Below are 20,322 nucleotides of genomic sequence, written 5' to 3'. Positions count from 1 at the left end.
AGGGGCCTTCCCACACAGGAAATTTCTACAAAGGTCCAGATGGCCAGCAGGTACCAGGGAAAAGGTACCCTCTGGGGGTTGAGAGGAACTGAGCAGGTGGCATGTGCCTGGCATGGACTTAGACTGCCGCTGGTTAATCCCCAGATGCTTCAGAGGGCAAGAAAGGTCAGTGGGACTGTTCCACCATATTTGGGTGGGTTTGAATCTTGCTGTTATCTTGCAGGTCAACATGGCTACCCACCTGACACCAACCACTCCAAGAACATGGTAACAAAACCAAGGTTCTACACATGCTACACAGCTCTTTTCTTAAAAGCATGAAATAATAATAAAGTTTTTCAATATAAGCAGTAGAAAGATAGGTTATGAAGTGTGTGAAGTGTGTATAAAATTTATTAACAGCTTGAGAAATTTAAGAGCTGATAACATGAAAAAGTTGATACACAGTAGCTTATGTCAAACCCAAAATATACATTTTAAGTGTACAAACCTTATAAAGCATGTTACAGGCATTGCAAGTGTATAGTTTCACATGTAAAGTACTTTTAGGAATAAAGCTTCAGATTAAGAAATGCAATACATTAAGAAAGGTTATGCTGTTTAAGGTGTCATATGTACATGGTCATAATGGTCAACAGCTGTCTTAAACAAAAGGCACGGGGGGAATCAGTCTACTATGATCTGGTATATTACACAGGTTAAGACCGTAAACATTTCATAATTCTTTAATGCCACTAACCATTGATCCATAGTATATCATTTGGGGCAGTGACTGATACGTATAAAAAGTAAACATTCTGAATCTGGAATGAAGTTAATGCAGACTTAATCAAGTTTGGAAATTGTGAGAGCCAAACCAAAATTAAAACTATCAGAGAGACAAGAAAAGAGCTTACTCTCACTGTACAACTCGTTAATTATGGGTGGATGTCAGTCTGAGAGATGGAAGTTAAAGATGAATAAACATCAAAACTAAATCCTTATGCAGCTGATACGTCAGTGTGTTCACTTACCACATGGGGAAGCAGAACAGGCATGAGCATGCTGCCCTGCCCCCTCCCCGCAAGTGATCAGAGTACATGCGGGGAGGAACTGCCTGTGTATATGCTCCTCCTTGTAATCAGCAACACTGCTTTTGCAACACAACTGATCACAGGGAGAGGTACTTCCTCTGCATATTCACCCTATGCAGACAACTTAGCAACTGTGTGGAGGCCAGCACAATCATTAGCCCCCGTAGAAGCTTATGCAGGAGTTGTATAGCTGCTCCTAAGACTCCATATGCTGCCCTATTCACATTCCGAGCTGCTGCCACCCCTCCCCATCAACTAACAGAAGTTACTACCATGAGCCATGATCCTGTTTATTCATAACTGCACAGCTTCAACTTTGTATCTCCTGCAATAAATTTCTCTCCTCCAATTCCCCAAAAGGGGAACAGAAGACTGTACAATTGGCAGAGGACAGCATGCAGCCCAGCAGCCTCCAACAGTGATCACACAAAGCAAGTACTCTCCTGCTCATTGATCTACTGTGTTCTCCAACATTCAAATTTAGTATACATCAAAAGTTTGAGTGGCAAACACATGCCCAGATGTAGCAGTATTACTGAAAAGCAAGCTTGAGAAATATATGCCTTCTGCATATAAAACACACTAGATGTTCTGAGCTTTAGCAATTAACATCAGCTCTCATTAAAATTAGTGTGTGGAACAAAATTAATTTTGTTTTTCTTAAATACATATGCAACTAAAATCCTTATACTTAGCAGCATTTGGCATTTCACAGTTGGGAGGAAAATGGAAACTTTGGTTCTCTCAACGTTTGATCTTCAAAAACTTATACTGCAGTTTCCAGTTATTTAAATAAATGTTCAAAATGTTTCAGCCTATGACTGTTCATAGTTCATTATTTTACAATATAAAATGTTGCCTTTTATGATGCTTTTAATATACTTAAGCGTGAGATGCATTGTGCTGGAGATCTGACTTTCTGTTAAAGTAAATAAATACATAGAAAGGGTATTTCAGTTTTACATATATATAGTTTCCTTACTGATTTTCACAACAAAAGAAAATTTATAAAGTTGTTCTCTAGTTTAAACATTCAAGTATTATTAAATTGAAGTTATTACTCCAATGTTAATAGTTAAACAAATCAGAAATACAGCTCTAAAAATATGTAGCTGTGATGATTCAATTAGTGCAGATAGATGTATACTAAAATCCAAACACAGACACAACAGAATCACTCCAGAACTTCCATGTAAGTTTTGAAGGCTGATGATAAAATTGCACTTAAAATTCTGAATTCGGACGGCAAGCCACACTCTTATTTTGTAACTGGTGGACATTATCACATGGTTTCCTTTGCTGTCTAGAAGAAATCTGGGTCTTAGTTAATTAAGTATCATCAATGTGCAACTTCCTTATTTTAAAGGAAGTTGTGCAGCAGCAATGACTTGCACACAATACAGAACCGGAGATTTTTGTCCAACTTCAACCATGACTTCATTATCTGTCTTGCTGATCAGCATCAGATGTCTTTTTGTCAGATGCAGACAGTTCTAAGACAGGGTTTACAAATCCAGCATACTCAGAGTTACCATTATCATCCATTTCAGCACTAACAAAGTCATTCTCCCATTCCAAACCATTAGAGTCGTCAGAGGCAGAAGTTGGGTTACTTCCAGTTTTCTTGCCACTAAATTTTAGTGCTGCCCGGAGTATATCCTCTTCAGTTTTTGAACGCTCCCGCAATGGAATCATTCTGTTCATACCTGTAATGTAAGAAGTTTCTTTTAAAAATCACATTTTAGGTTCTCTCAAATTTGTATTTCAACAGTTTTGGGATTAAAAGAGAGTCATGCTCCCCCCCACCTCGCAAGAAAGCTTCCTGGTATGCTACACTTACTATTTTTTTAAAGAAATATCAAGTGGATAGGAAACCTATTCAATTATTTAAACATATTTCTCCATCAAATGGTGGTACAACATGCTTGCAATTTTTATCCTCAAAGCAGACATGCAATTGTTTGCAATCTTAAAACTGAATTATTTCCCATTCAAATGAACAGATGCTGCTTAGTGGTTACAAAATTTGAATTGAACTGAATAGAATTTTTGCTATTCTTTTTTTATCTATGCATATCTATTCCCTATACATAGTTATTAATATTTATTAATATTTATTCCCTTTAATAGATGTAGAATTCAGTGAATGCTTCCAAGGACTAGAGGAAAATGGCCTCATTTGGAATGGAGAATCAAGCTGAAATATAGACTAGCTGTTGCTTACCCTTTTCCATTCTTTAAAATACCTTAACTGTCCAGCTTGTTAGACAATAATGTTACCATTTACTTTTTTTTTTGAAGTGTGGGAATCACATTAAGTGCAATTTCATATATCATGATTCCAACAACAGTACTGAGAACACTGGGATTATTGTGAAGACAGGGTTAACATACCTGTAACTTATGTTCATCGAGTTCTTCTGTGCCGACACACATGGGTACTGCGCACGCGCAGGCCAGCCGCCGGAAGATTTTTTATCGCTTTCCCAGCTCCGAAGGGGCCGTTTGCCGCGCGCCTCAGCGACCGTTTCCCGCCCAAACGGTCACATGCTCCTCCAGCGGCCAACGGCCCCTTCCCTCAGTTCTCCCTTGCCGCCGCTCATCCAATACACAGAGCCATAACCCCGATAAAGACTAGAGCCATAGCCCAGCCATAGTACAGCAATCTGCGTTGGAGTTCACAGCGGGGTAGGAGGGAGGGTTGTGTGTCGGCACAGAAGAACTCGATGAACATAAGTTACAGGTATGTTAACCCTGTCTTCATCTTCGTTCTTCTGTGCCTCCACACATGGGAGAGTACCAAGCTTCACACAATAAGGAAGGTGGGGTGAAATCCAACTCAATTTTATTATACAACAGGAAAACAAGACAACATATATACACATATACATATGTGGCAAAAGAAAACATACCAACCCCACAACATCCAGTAAGTATAAATATATATATATATATAATATACACCATATACAGCGCCTCCACCTCCCCCATTGGAGCATATTAACCAGCATACTCCTAGGGAAACAAGGAATGGAGGACGGCCCTAGCAACAGCTACATCTTCATTGGCATTTACATCCACAGCGTAATGCCGTACAAAGGTATCGGCGGACGACCAAGTTGCCGCCCTGCAAATATTAGCTAAAGGTATACCCTTGAGCAGTGCCGAAGATGCCGCCTGGGACCGTGTGGAGTGAGCCCTGACACCCAAAGGACAGTCCACCTTAGCCGTGGCGTAGGCCTTCACAATGGCTGTCACAATCCAACGGGACACCGTCTGTGCAGACGCCCTGCGGCCCTTGTCCTTCGCCCCGAAACATACAAAAAGGTAGGGACTGTTCCTGAACACCCTTGTCCTCTCCAAATAAAAAGCCAAAGCCCTCCGCAGATCCAAACTGTGGAGGGCCTTTTCCCCCTTAGTAGAAGCTTCAGGGAAAAATACAGGCAGAGAAATCTCTTGTGAAAGGTGGAAGGTTGACACCACCTTGGGCAGGAACGAAAGACACGGTCGCAAGACCACCTTATTCGCATGAAAGCGAAGGAACGGGGGATCTGCCCTAAGAGCAGCCAGTTCGCTGACCCGTCTGGCAGAAGTGATCGCCACGAGGAATGCCACCTTGTAGGAGAGCAAGTCCAGAGGGCACGTAGCCAAAGGCTCAAAAGGGGGCAACATCAACCTAGCCAGGACCAGGGAGAGAGACCACTGGGGCACAGGGGGTGACACAGGCGGGTAAAGATTAAGCATCCCCTTCAAAAACTGGCGGGACTTCTGGTGAGAGAAAACCGTGCAGCCATCCACCCGATCATGGAACGCAGAGATGGCCGCAAGGTGCACTTTCAGAGATGCTACACTAAGGCCCTGGTCCTTCAGCTCGCAAAGATAATCCAAGACCATCCCCAAGGGGCTATCCAGAGGCGCCACCTTCCTAGAGGCGGCCCAAGCCTCAAACCTACTCCACTTCGCCTTGTAGGCACGCCGTGTGGAGGGCTTCCTAGCGTTCAGTAGGACCTTCTCGACTGGCTCAGAGAAGCCTAGGGACGGGGCCGAATCCGCCAAGCGGTCAGGTGTAGTTTCCTGGGCTCGTGGTGGAAGAGCTTCCCGTGTAGGAGGAGATCCCTCCGGGGCGGAAGGGCCACGTAAGCTCGGCCGGACATCTCCAGCAGCTTCGGGAACCAGAGCTGCCGTGGCCAGAACGGAGCCACTAAGATGCAGTCCGTGTTGTCCCTCTCCACCTTGCACAGCACTCTGGGTATGAGAGGGAAGGGCGGAAACATGTAATGTAGTCCCCGGGCCCAAGTAAATTGGAAGGCATCCCCAATAGAAAGGGGGTCGCTTCCTGCCCGAGAACAAAAGATCCCGGCCTTGGTGTTCGCCGATGTCGCAAACACGTCTATGCTCGGGCGACCCCATTTCCGAAAGATCGGCCCAACGTACTTTGCGTTGAGCCCCCACTCGTGATTCAGCATGTGCACCCTGCTGAGAGTGTCCGCCTGCACATTGTCCGACCCAGCTACATGAATGGCGCGAAGCGTCACCCCATTCCTGATTGCCCATTCCCAAATGAGCGTGGCCTCCCTGCAGAGGATCATGGACACCGTGCCGCCCTGTTGGTTCAGGTAATACATAGCGGTAGTGTTGTCCGTCTGCACCAGCACCTGATGGTTCTGCAAGATTGCTGTGAACGACATAAGTGCAAAACGAACAGCCCTCAGTTCAAGCACATTAATATGGAGACCCTTTTCTCTCTCAGACCACACATCCTGAACACATAGCTCCCCACAGAAAGCCCCCCACCCTTGCAGAGAGGCGTCCGTGGTTACGGAGAACTCGGGATGATGGAAACCAAATGGGGTCCCTTTAAACAAATTAATATCCGACAACCACCAGTCAAGAGAGGATATAACGGCTCTGGGAACAGAGAATTTAGCAGTCGGAGGATGCTGTAAAGCATTGTATCTCCTCACAAACCAATTCTGGAGCGGGCGCATCCGCAGCCTCGCAAAAGGGACCACCGGGGTGGCAGCAGCCATATGCCCTAGCAAGCATTGAATCATGCGCACTGGCTGAAAACGATTCCGTTTAAACAAGGCCACCAGTCTCTTCAAGGAACGTGCCCGCTCCGGAGGCAATAAAGCCTTGGCCTCCAATGAGTCGAACACTGCCCCAATATAAGGCACAACACGGCTAGGTGTCAGCTTAGATTTTTCAAAGTTAACCAGGAGGCCCAAGCGTTCGCAAGTGTCTAGCACCAATGCCACATCTTGCAGCAGCTTAACCTCCGAGCCCGCTGTTATAAGCCAATCATCGAGATAGGGGTAGATGGTACAGCCCCGCTCTCGAAGAAAGGAAACCACAGGAGCCACGCACTTAGTAAACACACGTGGGGCTGTGGAAAGGCCGAAGGGGAGAACCTTGTAACGGAATACCCGCTGCTTGTAAACGAAGCACAGAAATCTCCTGTGCTCCTCCAAGATCCCCACGTGGAAATACGCGTCCTTTAAATCCAGGACAGCGAACCAATCCCCCCTCTTCAAAAGGGCAATTACAGCAGGCAGTGTGATCATCCTAAACTTAGTGACCCTTAGAAAGGCATTTAGGCCCCTAAGATCCAAAATGGGACGTAGACCCCCATCCTTCTTAGGGACCAGGAAGAACCGGGAAAAGAAACCCTTCTCAGACTCCACAAATGGCACCTCTTCCACAGCACCCTTAGCCAAGAGGGACCTAATTTCATCCTCCAGCTCAACCAAGGTATTATTCACCGCACTCAGCGGTGAAGTACACATCGGCAGTTCAGTGAATTCCAGCCCGTACCCCTTATCAACAATCGTTAAGACCCATGAGTCAGATGTTATTGACTCCCATTCAGACAAAAAAGGATTGATTCTGTCCGAAAAGTTCAGGGCTGCCGCAGGGCCGGGTCTTCAGAACTGCCTTCCAGCCCCTTGCGGATCTTTTTGCTGGTGTGGAGGTTGAGACGAGCGGGGCTTGAATGGCCTACGCCTCCTGCCCTGGTGTTGCGCTGGGGTATACTGGCGCTGCGAGGTAGGGTACTGCTGATAGTACGGACGGGGTTGATATCTGCTGCGGTACTGGTAGGGATTATACCTCGACGAGTACCGAGGCTTGAACGTGGACCTGTCCGCCGGAGTGACTCCCAGGGAGCGTGCCGTCTGCCGGTCCTCCTTCTTCTTTTTAAGCGCCTCGTCGGTGGTGGTAGAGAAGAGGGAGTCACCCTCGAAGGGCAGACGTTCAATCTTGGCCTTCACCTCCTGCGGGAGGGCAGTCGACCGCAACCACGAGTGCCTCCTCAGAAGCACCGCTGACGCCATACCCCGAGCAGCCGTGTCAGCCGCATGACTCCCGGCATTCATCTGTTGCTTCGATAATCGTACTGCCTCCGTCTGCAGCAACGACACCACCGCCTTCTTGTCAGCAGGGAGGTCAGTGACATAGTTCGCCAGCTTTTCCCATAGGTAGAGCTGATAGCCCGCCATAATCGTTTGACAGTTGGCTATCCGGAGGGCTAAAGCAGCAACTGAGTACTGACGTCTACCCAGTGCGTCCATCTTCTTTCCCTCCTTATCCGGTGGGATGGAGGAGGACCCCGACCTCTTGTGCTGAATCTCCTCGGCTATCAGGGATGACGGTGGAGGGTGCTTGATGAGAGACTGCCACGTCCCCTGTTTGATCTTATACATCTGTTCGATGCGTTTGGACGTGGCAGGCAGGTCAGATGGTGACTTCCAGACCTTGTCGATGATCTCCTCCAAGCCCTCCAACATAGGAAAACCTACTGTAGCCGGGTTCTCCCCATAGATTCTGCACAGCAACTTGTCCTTCGTCTTCGGGACCACAGAAGACATGTCAATCTCCAAGGCCTTGGACATGCGGGCCATTTGGTCTGCATAAATCCGCAGGTCCTCGAAGGGAGAGCTGGTGGAAGGGCCGACATTGTCGTCCGGAGATGGCTCGGAGAGCGATTCAGAGCGGTAGCCGGACCCCGCATCCTCGTCATCCTCATCAGACGCAAGTGCTGACACTTCGTCTCCTGGGAAGGGTGGAGGCAACCACTCACGACGGCTAGACGACGACGGCCCCGGATCCGATGACCTGAAGCCAGGTGGAGCCCCTTTCCACTGGCACCGATAGGCCTCTGGTAGACCTGTAGCCTGTTGGTGACGCGCAGCCACGGACCGCTCGGATCCGACTCGCTCGGATCCGACACTCCCCTCCGACCAACACCGCTGGCTACGGGCAGACTGTGCAGGCGACGGATCCCTGGTCGTCTCTCGGATCCGACGACGCGGAGCCGGGCTCGATTCCGGAGTTGGCGAACGCCGTCCACTCGACAGGACCACATAGGCCCCCGGATCCGGCATCTCTTCCTCAAGGAGGGGACGGTCAGGGGAGTCCAGGTGTGGTGATGGCGTAGGTGGAGACACCAGGACCACCTCTTCTGTAGACCGGCGCCGAGGGGACCGAGAGCGATGCTTGGTCTTCTTAGCCTTCTTCTTCGGAACCGATTCGGAGGAAGCTTTCGGAACCGATGTCTTCTTGGTCGACGCCTTCCGTGCAGCCTCCGGTCCCGGGACTGCCACAGGCCCTTCGATCGAAGCCGGGGCTGACCGTATCGGATCCGACTCGCCCGGTTCCGGCCTCGGAGCCGACCTCCCCGGTTCCGACCTCACCGACGCCGACTTGTGCGGGGACTTCGCAGACCTCGCCACCGAGCTTGCCCTCGACGCCGGCTTGTCCGCCGGGCGGGATGTAGCCACCGATTTGGAAGAGGTTACAGAGCCCGCTCGAGACCGGCTTCCGGCATGGGTGGGGGTTCGGCCAGCCTTCTCCGCGGCCCCGGGTTTCTCCGCCTCGGAGGGCCCAGGGGCGTCCAAGACCTGCTGCCACAGTGAAGCCTTGAGGCGGGCGGACCGCTCCTGCCTGGCTTTATGCGTAAAGCCCTGGCAGATCTTGCAAGTGGGGACTACATGTTCCTCCCCCAGGCAAAGCAGGCAAAGGCTATGGCCATCCGTCTGAGCCATTTTAGCACGGCACTGGGCACAGTGCTTAAACAGGGCCGTAGAAGCCATTCCGAGGGGCAAAAAACAAACGCGAAGTCAAAAACAGTCCGGGCCAAATACTCTACCAAGATCAGTCCGTCCAAATCAGTAAGCAGAAGAGAAGTCAAATCCAGATCCAAGTCAGTCACGAGAAAGCAATCCAAAGACACAAATAAGCACGGAGCTACAAGCGAACGTTCTCCTCAAGCGGCGGCAAGAAGAGAACTGAGGGAAGGGGCCATTGGCCGCTGGAGGAGCATGTGACCGTTTGGGCGGGAAACGGTCGCTGAGGCGCGCGGCAAACGGCCCCTTCGGAGCTGGGAAAGCGATAAAAAATCTTCCGGCGGCTGGCCTGCGCGTGCGCAGTACCCATGTGTGGAGGCACAGAAGAACGAAGATGAACCATTATTCCATGTTTTCATGTGACTTGTTTTTTTCCATAAATTGCTGCAAAGCAATTCACAACAAATACCTTCTTCATCTTCCCACTCTAAATCTAAGGAGTTACTATCATCATTTCCACTGGTTGACTTCGTTTTGGTCATTAAGTCGCAACTGCTCTCTGTATTTGGTGTCAGAACAGTAGCATCAGATGAGAGCCCTGTAATCAAAAGACATTTTTATCCTTCAGCTATTCCATCCCTCTTAGACACTAGCTCAACAGCACCTTTCAATTTAAGCTTTAGTAACACCAAGAAACCCAAGTATGCCTATTGTCTGTTTTGCTCTTTGGAATATATAACAGCTTTTACACATGGCAGAAGCATCAAGGAGCACAGAGCGCTATTAGCTTTAAGGAGAAAGCATATGGCCTTTTGAAACTAGCAGCAGTAGGCCTTAACTAAAAAAAAGAGATACACACGATGATGCGTAAATAAGATAAACAAGGCTAGCCACCACAAGACAGAACATATTTGGGACATAAAGAAAATTATGAATTATTGGCATGCACCAATCCTCATCTATCTCCTATATATTTGTACACACAACTGCTAATGGTTGGTTTGTTTACCCAGTACACTATAGCTGAAGATTCCCTTTGATGGTAAAACTAAACAGGTGGGGCCTTCTAGGTGTACAGCACCAGCAACTGACATTGGCAAAGATGCATTAACAAGGACCTGCTGCCTCTACAGTGCAACATTTGATGACCTCAGCAGGAGCAGGGCATCTAATAGATCTACTGTATGGGTCTTGGCCCCACAGAGAAGAAATTCAGCACAAGTCTCTGCCAGCCTCAGGCAAAAATGGGAATGAGGTGCTGTCAAGCATGTAGAACATAAAAAAAAACGCTCCGAGCACAGGATCCTACCGAAGTTAGCATTTCTGATTAGGATGTAATTTAAAAAATCTGAGAGGAAAATGAGTTCTTAGCTACAATCTAACAGAGTAAGGTACACCTAAACCTACTGAAGTCAGCAGGCTTAAGAATGCCTGATGCTATGCTGCAATGCAACTATTCAAATTTTTTTTATTCCACAGTTTGCTTGGTAGCTGAATAAACTCTAAAGTAGTGCAGTTTGAGGCAAAAAAATCATAAAAACCTACTGCTACTCCGAAAAGCTTCGTATTGTAGTTTTACATTTCTCAAGTAAGTATCAAAGTCCTCTTCTGTCACTGAACTGTAAGAGAACAAATTACACCAAATTCAGAAGACTAGCTTGAGATCAATCTAAGCTTACTTAGACTGTAACAGAATTTCCTGTAATTTTTTAAAGATTTTTTTAGAATTATCCAACAGGACTACAAGAAATTCACTTCCAGATATTTAGAAGTGTGGATGAATATTTTCATAAGAAAATTTAATGTAATTTAATGCCTAGTATATTTAGCTCAATTTAGCTAATGTTATTTCTCATTTTTTCTTTAGTCCATTCATTGTTATCAACTAACACATCTGGATGAGAACTGGTATGACGGCACATTATTTTGCGCTTTTAAGTTATTACAAAATTCAAGGGACTTCTTTGTTAAAGAAAACAGTTCTTTGAGAAATTACAAGTTTTGGCTGTACATCTTACCTTTGATTATCTCCACTGTTTCCCAAGTGTGCTCTTTGTGTTATCCTCTGCAGCCTTTGTTGCTAACAAAGAACAAATGTTTCAAGAAACTGCTAAGCAAGTCACAGTATAGCATTTATTCCATGGCAAGAAATAATAAGAATAGTAGCTCACATATCAGTTTCATATACCCAGTGATCAAGAAGGTAATGCCATGCTCAGTATCATGTATTTCAGGGTGCTCAAGTACAACTAACAAGACTGATGCGCACACAATCTTTTTGTGCAATTAAAGACCTTATGTCTCTAATCTGACTCTGCTTCCCAATTTCAGATTTACAGAAACAAATTTCATCCTGCTTTGTGGTCTGTTCCACATCCAATATCTGAATATTTTACAGTGGTTCTTACACATTCAAGAAGTCTAAGACAATTTGATCAACAGAAAACAGAAACATCAACAAGCTCTTACACTCTTGATCTCCTCTTCTTCAGGGGTGGAAACTAGTCAAAGGGTAAAAATTACTGGTTTTGCTGACCAATTTTTTTAAAAAAACTGGCCAAATACTGACATAAACTGACAAATTACTGAACAATTTAACTTCTGCCTATAGATAAATTAGCATTTTAAAAGTAAAACTTGGACTTCATTAAAAATTATTATTATCTGGCCTCCAACATCCCCATAGCCAGCCATCGCACACCTTTTTATTGAAAAAAATATATGATAGGACAATGTTTCCATTATTGTACAAAATTTAAGGCAAAAAAACCCCTTTAAAAATAATCACATACTGCAGATAATAAAACAGCAGAACATTAAAATCATACATAAAATAATCATTATGAGAACAAAACATAATTACTGTAAGGTAAGATTTGTCTTTGTTTTTACTTTATATTTGGTTTTTTGCTGAAAAGAGAAGTTATTAATTAACTCTTTCATTTCTCAACAGTTTTCTACACTGCATACACAAGCATTTTGTTGTCCTCTTCCATTACTTTCTTCACTCCTTCTAGCATGAGCCAAATCCCACCATATCCTTTTTCTCAGCAGCCTCCTTTACATGTTTGGTTGCATCACTTAGCAATCCTTTTCACTGTCTAGCTTCATAAACCTTTCTAAGTCCTCTGCCTTTTCCCTCTTCTTTTCTTTTTGCTCCTTCTCTCTAATGGCATGCTGTTCATTTCATCTTCAAATCTAAGAAGTTTCCATTCATCCGCAATCATGTTTAGTGGAATATCCATTAGGAGTGCTGCTGCTACTTTAATTATATACTTGTGGGTTCCTTTCTTGACTCACCATGCTGGAGCTAAACATTGAAGATTTCTTAGGATGGGGTTGTCCAAAGATGACTAAAGTAAAAGGTGTTTGCAGGCTGTTATGAAATGTTTTTGCTCCTGTTAAAAAGGGTAGCTGTTCCTTTTCAGAAAGTTTTTTCAGTTCGTCACTGGGAAGTAATCATGTTTTCCCCAAAATGCAGTAATGAAAACAAAAAAACTACAAATTGCATTCACAAAAACAAAGAAATACTGACTTTACCATTACCAACCAATTTTTAAAAAACTAACAAATGACCCAGATGAAAAAACTGACTTTTACTGACCATTTTCCACTCGTTTCTCTTCCTTTGATAAAGCTGTCCCAAAATTGCAATAATACAGGAAGTTCTTGACAAAGTCTAGAATATACTTGGTATCATGCTCTCACACTTCTTATGAAGAATGTGGCAATGAGTCAGAATATCCTTAACAACTGGATCATAGGGCTGACCTCTTAAAGCTGATCTTAGCATGCTCTACTGTCATTTATGAAATTATTATGTCGCTGTTACTTTTATGTAGTAGGTCCTGTTCAGTTCCATGGCCCATGAAGTCAGGGTGGAGGAGGAGGTAGAAGCACTCTAATGCAATATAGTGGGAAGATTCCTTTCACAGAAGTTGCCAATACTGCTTAGGTATATGAAAATCTATTCACCTTTAATTTGTATCCCCCTGTTCCAAAATAAGTTAAACCTAAGGCTAAAATCTCCAGTGTTGAATTTCATAACTCCATCTGCTACATGGAATCACTGAAACATTTCCTCCCATAAATCAAGGGATGAAAGGAAGACTTATGATTACATTTAACATGGATTTCTAATGCATGCAGCTCAATCTTCAACATCTCTGCAATATGTATGAGGCACACTTCTCACTGAAGGAAGGCTGCTGGGGTGGGGTGACAAGTCAAAATTGAAGCAAGACAGAAAAAAATGATGAATTAAAAAAATAAGCACAAGGCAGATAGGGAAGAAGTCCATTTTAAAAGTCATATGAAATAATTAAAATTATCAGCAGGAATAATCGTTAAAAGACCTACCCTTGACGACATCCCATCAAGCCTCTTTTGTCTCTTCCTTTTGGTTTCCTCTACTGCACACTTACTAGTTCAAGACAAACGCCACATCCTAGATTTTAGCATGCAGTTTCCCTTCTCCTATCCTATACTTTCCAGTATGCTCAGACACACTGAAAATTTTGTCCCAGAATACACTGACTAAAGAGTGGTAAAAATTCAAATCTCATCTTTTGTCCATTGTTAATATTATGGATTAGATCCAATGAAGAATTTCTGTGGACAGAAGGAATTCTCTCCACAGAGTTTGACTTTTTTTGTCTGCTCCTTGCTGTGGCCCCAAATGATGCTGGCGGGAGGGAAGGAGTTGCTCTGCAGACGGAAAAGCTCTGCAGATGGAAACATTCCATTGGATCTGAGAGTCTATGTCAGTGTAACTGACACTCACTGTAGTCCTCTGCAAAATAAACTATTGTAAGGTTAATGTCTCATGAATGTTTTTAGGTGACTGGACAAATGTTACCCATCCAAAGTTCAATAATAACATTTTGAAACACGGATATCTATGCCCTACATATGCTAGCTGCTACTCAACATCAGAGATTACAAGGAAACAAACTACTACACACCAAGCTTCATTGTAGAGGCCAAGTAAAACTATGAGTGAGATACATAAGAGAGGCTCTGATAAACAAATACTAATATACAGACGGGGTCATTTCCCCTCACCTCCAAGAGCTTTTTCTGCTTTGCTGCCCTGGCTGCTTCACGCTGCGCAGCATATAAAGTCTCCTCTTCTATTCTTAACTTCTCCTCTTGTATGGCTAACTGTATATGAACAAAATAGTAAGGGTTAACAAAAGAGAACCTAGCTATCTTTCCTACAAAAATAAGTGCACTAAATTTTAAAGCAAAAGTTATCAATTAAACAAAATTAAAACAAAATGTACCAATTAGTTTTAAAAAAGGAAAATACTGTCATACAGTCTTCCAATATTAATTTGTTTTGAATTACACTTATTATCTAAAAAGATCATTGAAAAACAATCCTACTTCTAGGTTATTTCACAGGTCAAAGAATGGCTTCTGACATAAACTTTTATTTGAGATGCAATCACTGCCTAACTATGTAAACAATTAATATACATAAAAGCTAGAGAGAAAACTGACAATTAATTTTCATAACACACTCCCTACTAACAACACAGCACTGATTTTGACCCATTATATGCTGCCTGAATGCATTTGTTCCTTAAATGGAGGCTGGTCACTCAGAGCTTACTACACTACGTTCTTTGGAGACTATTTAAAAGCTATTCTTTTCCCAATGACAAGTCCTCTCTTAGCCTGAAATTAACAGAGAATTGGCACTTCTTACAACATTATTTCTTAGTCCAAAAGAAAAAAACTGGTGTTGTGTAGTGGTTAGTGTCAGACTAGGACCTGTGCCATGGAAGCTTGCTGGGTGACCTTGGGCCAGTCTCAGCCTAACCTACCTCACAAGGTTGACATGAGGAGAAAATGGAGGAGAGTACGATATAAGCTGCTTTAAGTCCCCATCAAGGAGAAAGGTGAGGTATAAATGAAATAAAGAATAAATAAAAATAAAGGACTGCTTCACAAATATATGGATTGCAGTAACATATGAAGCAGCTCTTAGCCATCCAAATTAGAACTTATTTTTCTTGCATATCCCTATTGTAAAAATAGGATTGCAGACCTTTTATTTTTATTATTTTTTTAAAACTTTCCCATACTATGGGGATTTGGATATTACAAAAAACCCACATGACTTACGTATCTTTTATTTATTCTTCCATTTTAATGTCCAAATCAGCATTTATGTACTGCCATCAAAAAGAGACACATGAACTCTAGAGCACACCTTTCTCCACAGAGAAAATGTATCCTTCACCACTTCAGATATTATAATGGAATATCAAAGCAGGATTCACAAGTCACCAGCTCACTGGTTTAGCAGGTATTTTTTGTAACATCTAAAAAAACTGCCAAATTGTTGCCCCAATTTTTTCTCTTAATTGGATTTCTCCATTTCTATAGAAAGAGCTCAAAGCACAGTTCTTGCTGCCTCAATTATCACATTTTCCCTCTCTTTTTTCCTCCTTAATACCCTCTCCTTTCAACTCTGATAGGGTTATTCACAGTTCTGTTTACCCCACTGGCCCAAGCTTTCACCCATCTAGCCAATTATAAGACTATAATTTGTATTACAACTGCTCATGTTCAAACTGTTACTACTCTTACCTCTGACTGAAGCTTATAATCTAGTGTTCTTTGTTTTTCAGCAATGGAATTATAATGCCTTGCTCTCAGAGCAGCAATTTCTTCTTCTGTTAAAGGCCTGAAGAAAAAGAGGGAGAAAGAGTTGGCTTGTTACCTTGATCCAGCACAGGGCAGTGTGTGTTGGTACTCCTTGTAACAACCAAAACATTGCCAACATTCTGTTGCCAGTTTCTATGCATTATCTCCAAACAGGTCTTGCACATATATGCCCCCTTTTTCTGATCCAACAACATGGAGCTCCTTCAGAAAAGTTAAAACCCATCCAATGAGTTGTTTAGGAGAAAGGAAAGCACCCCCAATGCTCAGCACCCACCTTCACAATCACCTTACTTTCCCTCCCAGCAGCCTTTGCCCACCAATGCATTTTGGGGGTTGCTTGGTAGGCAGACCTGAATTAATATACTAGTAGGATATACGATAGAAAACTGAAAAATATTTTGTTTTCACCTGTGTATAAGGAGAAAAAATTATGACCCAAGTAATGTTAGCATGATTTACACATCATAAGAAGAATAACGTACTAAGCAGAGTACGATAATCAAATAATTTATCTACTCAAGCGGTTTAAATGTGTTTGGGGAAAAAACAAAACAAAACAAAAAAAATTGATCAAAAATCAGGTTATTGCCAAGTTGAATGAGATGTGAAAAGTAGGATATAGAGAAAAAGAGAACAATGCAAAAGAGGGACTAGAGATAAAGGGGAAAGTGTATTATATGCACCATCTCTTACCTTTGGCTGCTTCCTGGACTTTCACCCTGTTAATTAAGAATAAAATTATATGCTTCATCCAAGTAAGAACAATTTGGTTACCAAATTATCTTCAAAACCATACAGCTGATGCGAATTAACAACAAAAAAAGTCAGAGCCATCAGACGATTAAAGGTGGTTACACCACCTGTAACCCAAGAATGTCATGAGGGAGGGAATATTAGCCTCTATTACTGATCTAAAAGGAACACGGATAGCAAAGGCTGCAAGGAACTCTGCACCAAGACAGAGGCCACCTAGGGACTCTTCCCAGGAACATACCCCCTCCTTGTGTAGGCAACCCCTATCCTATACAGAAGTAGACAGAAGTAGCTGATAAAACTCTGCAGCACAATTCAGAGAAATAATTTTAAGTCAAAACTGCAAGACCAAGTATTTACAAATGAAGTATAAGGCCCACCCATCCATGAGATGGTGGTGTCTTGGTATCATATATTCCCCAATTATTTTTAGGTCTTTAAAGTACTCCTTTGCTTTAATGCCCTATTTAACTTATGGCAGCAAACCTATCTGTTCAATCCTAAATTCACCCAGTCACATATAAAATATGGTTAAGACCTCCTGATTTTTAGAATAAAAGGGGCACATGGGTTTTAGTTACCACTTCTTGACTACAGATCACCTTCTCATACTCTGTCCCTCCAGGGAATTTTCTACTCAGTCAGACTCCAATACCAGAAATAAGCTTAGCTGGGAAAAGAACATTGAGGGAAGAAGCTAGTCGGGCTTAAGAAAAATTCACTCACTCATCCACCTCTTTTTTGCAAAATGGGAGAACAAACTGGGTTCAATTAAAGATGATGATTACCTTTAAAGCCCTTCAGAATCTGTGGCACAGGACTCTAAGGGACCTCCTCTTCTAGTATAAACCCACCATGCGTACACTAAGGACATCTCATCTGTTCCCACTGACTCCCATTCGCCTTGGATGATCCATTGCCAGCTTTGCTTTCACTGCAGTCATCTTCAGGGCTAGATGAGTGACAATCTGAGAAAGGATGTTCTCAGTTGTGGCACCAAAATTATGCAATTCCCTCTCCGAAGAGATCAGACCCTTCCTCACACTGAAAGGGCAGTTTATGAATATGGCAATATCATGAACCCCCGTTCCTCATGTACCCTGAGCACAAGAAATGCTGCCTGGCTAGGCAGAACAGTTCCCAACCTAGTTGGAGTTGGAGAATCCCTGGAATGTGAGTCATGAGGCAAGACTGGCTAGCTGCCCCATACCCCAGAGATGTGTGAAGACTTAAGACAAAAGAAGTCCTTCAGGAGTTCCTGAGTTAATCTTATTCACACCCTTCTGAACGTCCCCCTTTCACCTTCCCAATCAGTTATTTAGCGACCTGATTAACTCTTCCCTTCCACTAATTGCAAGTAATCAATCACCTTTTTAACCTATAGTTCCACCCAGATATGCTCAATCAAGCCTTTCTTAATTTATTGTTTCCCCTCTGGAGACAGCCATCAAGTCATTGTTGACGGGAGCAAGATGTCAGTTTTGCCCCAGCATACGTTTTGCTATATAACTGGGCTGTCCAGTCATGTACTCAGTGTGTGTTCTGAACCCATGAATGCACCCTCAGATAAGTCTAAGCCTTCCCCTCTTCTCTCTGTGAAGCGCTGGTCACCTTTGCTGCTGCCTCCATGGAACCTTCCTCATCAAAACTGGTAACTATAGCCCTCCTTGAAACTGCTTTTCCATTTCCTCGCTATTTTCTTAATTAGCTCTGTGTGTATGCTGCACTGGATTTTCTGTATGCTTGCCTTTTATTTCTCTGATAATTAAAGAAACCTTTCCTGTAGAACATTTGCCTGTTTTTATTTGAAAGTTTTCTAAGGGAATGATCTTGGTATACATTAGTGGAGATCCAGTTACCCTCTCTCATTGCATCTCCTTGAATGCTAATTCCCCCAACTCACTAGGAGACTCCTCTATTAGTGTAATAAAAGTTTCTTTAATGTTTTGGATTATTCACTGCCTTGGAGACCCTAAGCTGGGTGAAAATGTGGCACAGAAATGTTTTAAATAAGTAAATAAAACTTTTAAATCAATTGAAAAGAATGTTTCATTTAACCTGAATGTTTGGTTTGGAGGGTACAAATATTTTAAATGAATAAATAAGAAATAAAAATTGGCATGCCTATCACCTTGCATGACCCAGATTTAAACGAGTTTGCCACTATCTTGTCTACCTTGATCCTCAAAGACAATAACAACATAATAATAACATTCAATTTATATACCGCCCTTCAGGACAACTTAATGCCCACTCAGAGCGGTTTACAAAGTATGTCATTTTTATCCCCACAACAAAACACCCTGTGAGGTGGCTGGGGCTGAGAGAGATCCAGAGAGCTGTGACTAGCTCAAGGTCACCCAGCTGGCTTTAAGTGGAAAAGTGGGGAATCAAATTCGGCTCTCCAGATTAGAGTCCCATGCTCTTAACCACTACACCATACTGGCTCAACAACAATAACATGCCGTGTTAGCCGTTTTCCTTTACCAGGACATCTATTCAGCTCAGCAGTATATTAAAAAAATGGTTCCAGGCTGCACTGTGCCACATTGCTTATTTACAAAATCAGTAACAGTATGGCTCAACTCTCACATAAAAGCAGACAGGATTTTGATTACAATAGCAATAATGACGTAGAAGATTTTCTTACATCTATCCTGTCTTATAGGAGCACTGTGGATACACAGCTGGCAATATGAGAAAAAATCCATTATTTAAAAGGTTGTAAAAAACAGTCACTATTAATATTATCCTTCTTTCATGTCATTTTGATACATATATGGGCAGTTCATGATCCTGCTGCATACTTTCCTATTTGGGTTTTGGTCATCAGAAATCACTTACCTCATCACTTTCAACCAGATTTTCAAACTGCAAAGATACAATAATATTTTAATTAAACAAAGAATTACACCTGCCAACTAGCATGTAATTTACTCATATATACTGTATAATAGTTATTTTGCATTATTCAAATAGCTGTGAAAGCATGAGATAAAACACAAGTTCTACAAACAAAACTTCAGCATTTTTACCAAAATGTCCACATAGAACAACATGAATGTACAACAGATAAATCACATGATTTCATTCAATTTGGTTTTGAAAATGTAGCCAAATAAGTACCCTCTTCTATTTCCTTGTGCATGTGGAAAATATGCTGGAGATTCAAATATGCTTTCACTCTGAGCAGACACCAAGGAGGAATTTTATTGTTTCTGTGCTTTAGTGGAACTGTTGCTCATGGGGAAATCTTCCATGGAATCCAACTCAAAGGTTAGATGGGAACTATGGCTTAGGCAACAGAAATGACATGTTGAAGTCAAGCAGAAGAAAGCACAACAAGCTTCGCAAAGTACGTTGTGAATACGGTTGTCCATTCATTTTTTCAAAAGAATTTCACTCAGTCCATGGAGGTCCCCAGGCACCTCATCACTTGCGTTACTTGTTAATGTAATCACGAATCTGATATAAATACTCTCTAATATTGCATTGCTAATGCATCAATTCATTGTTGTTCATTTATGAAACGTATAATTAGAAATGTATGTATAATAAATGGAATTTTTTTTCTGGGGGAAAAATAAAGCACTAGAATATGTTCCACTCTACATCTCTGTTTAAAAAGCAGGTCAAAATTTTTTGAAATAAACACAACTAAACTGGGACAAAAGAACATGTCCACATCCCAGGAAGCACTACATCCCAAAGCACATTAAACTCTCTTAAAAGCTAATGGTCTGTTTTCAGCCTTA

At 42.8% G+C, this 20,322-nt stretch overlaps 1 protein-coding gene across 2 annotated transcripts in view; it reads right to left on the bottom strand.

Moving 5' to 3' along the window:
* Positions 1-371: 371 nt before the first annotated feature.
* Positions 372-20,322, bottom strand: part of AP1AR (adaptor related protein complex 1 associated regulatory protein) — a 37,247-nt gene continuing 17,296 nt past the window's right edge. The window contains exons 3-10 of one of the 2 annotated variants that reach the window (XM_054989861.1): positions 19,412-19,438; positions 16,508-16,533; positions 15,737-15,833; positions 14,201-14,299; positions 11,155-11,216; positions 10,682-10,755; positions 9,606-9,734; positions 372-2,779 (exon numbers count right to left, since the gene is read on the bottom strand). In XM_054989861.1, coding sequence (XP_054845836.1) covers positions 2,514-2,779; positions 9,606-9,734; positions 10,682-10,755; positions 11,155-11,216; positions 14,201-14,299; positions 15,737-15,833; positions 16,508-16,533; positions 19,412-19,438 — 780 coding nt within the window. In that variant the 3' untranslated portion in view covers positions 372-2,513. The remainder of the gene's footprint in view (positions 2,780-9,605; positions 9,735-10,681; positions 10,756-11,154; positions 11,217-14,200; positions 14,300-15,736; positions 15,834-16,507; positions 16,534-19,411; positions 19,439-20,322) is intronic. The other variant, XM_054989862.1, reaches the window with a different exon arrangement.

This window comes from Eublepharis macularius, chromosome 10 (genome assembly GCF_028583425.1).
Source record: "Eublepharis macularius isolate TG4126 chromosome 10, MPM_Emac_v1.0, whole genome shotgun sequence".
Taxonomy (NCBI): domain Eukaryota; kingdom Metazoa; phylum Chordata; class Lepidosauria; order Squamata; family Eublepharidae; genus Eublepharis; species Eublepharis macularius.
Note: the sequence above shows the minus strand (reverse complement) of the source record. Positions and strands in the feature narration are given on the sequence as shown.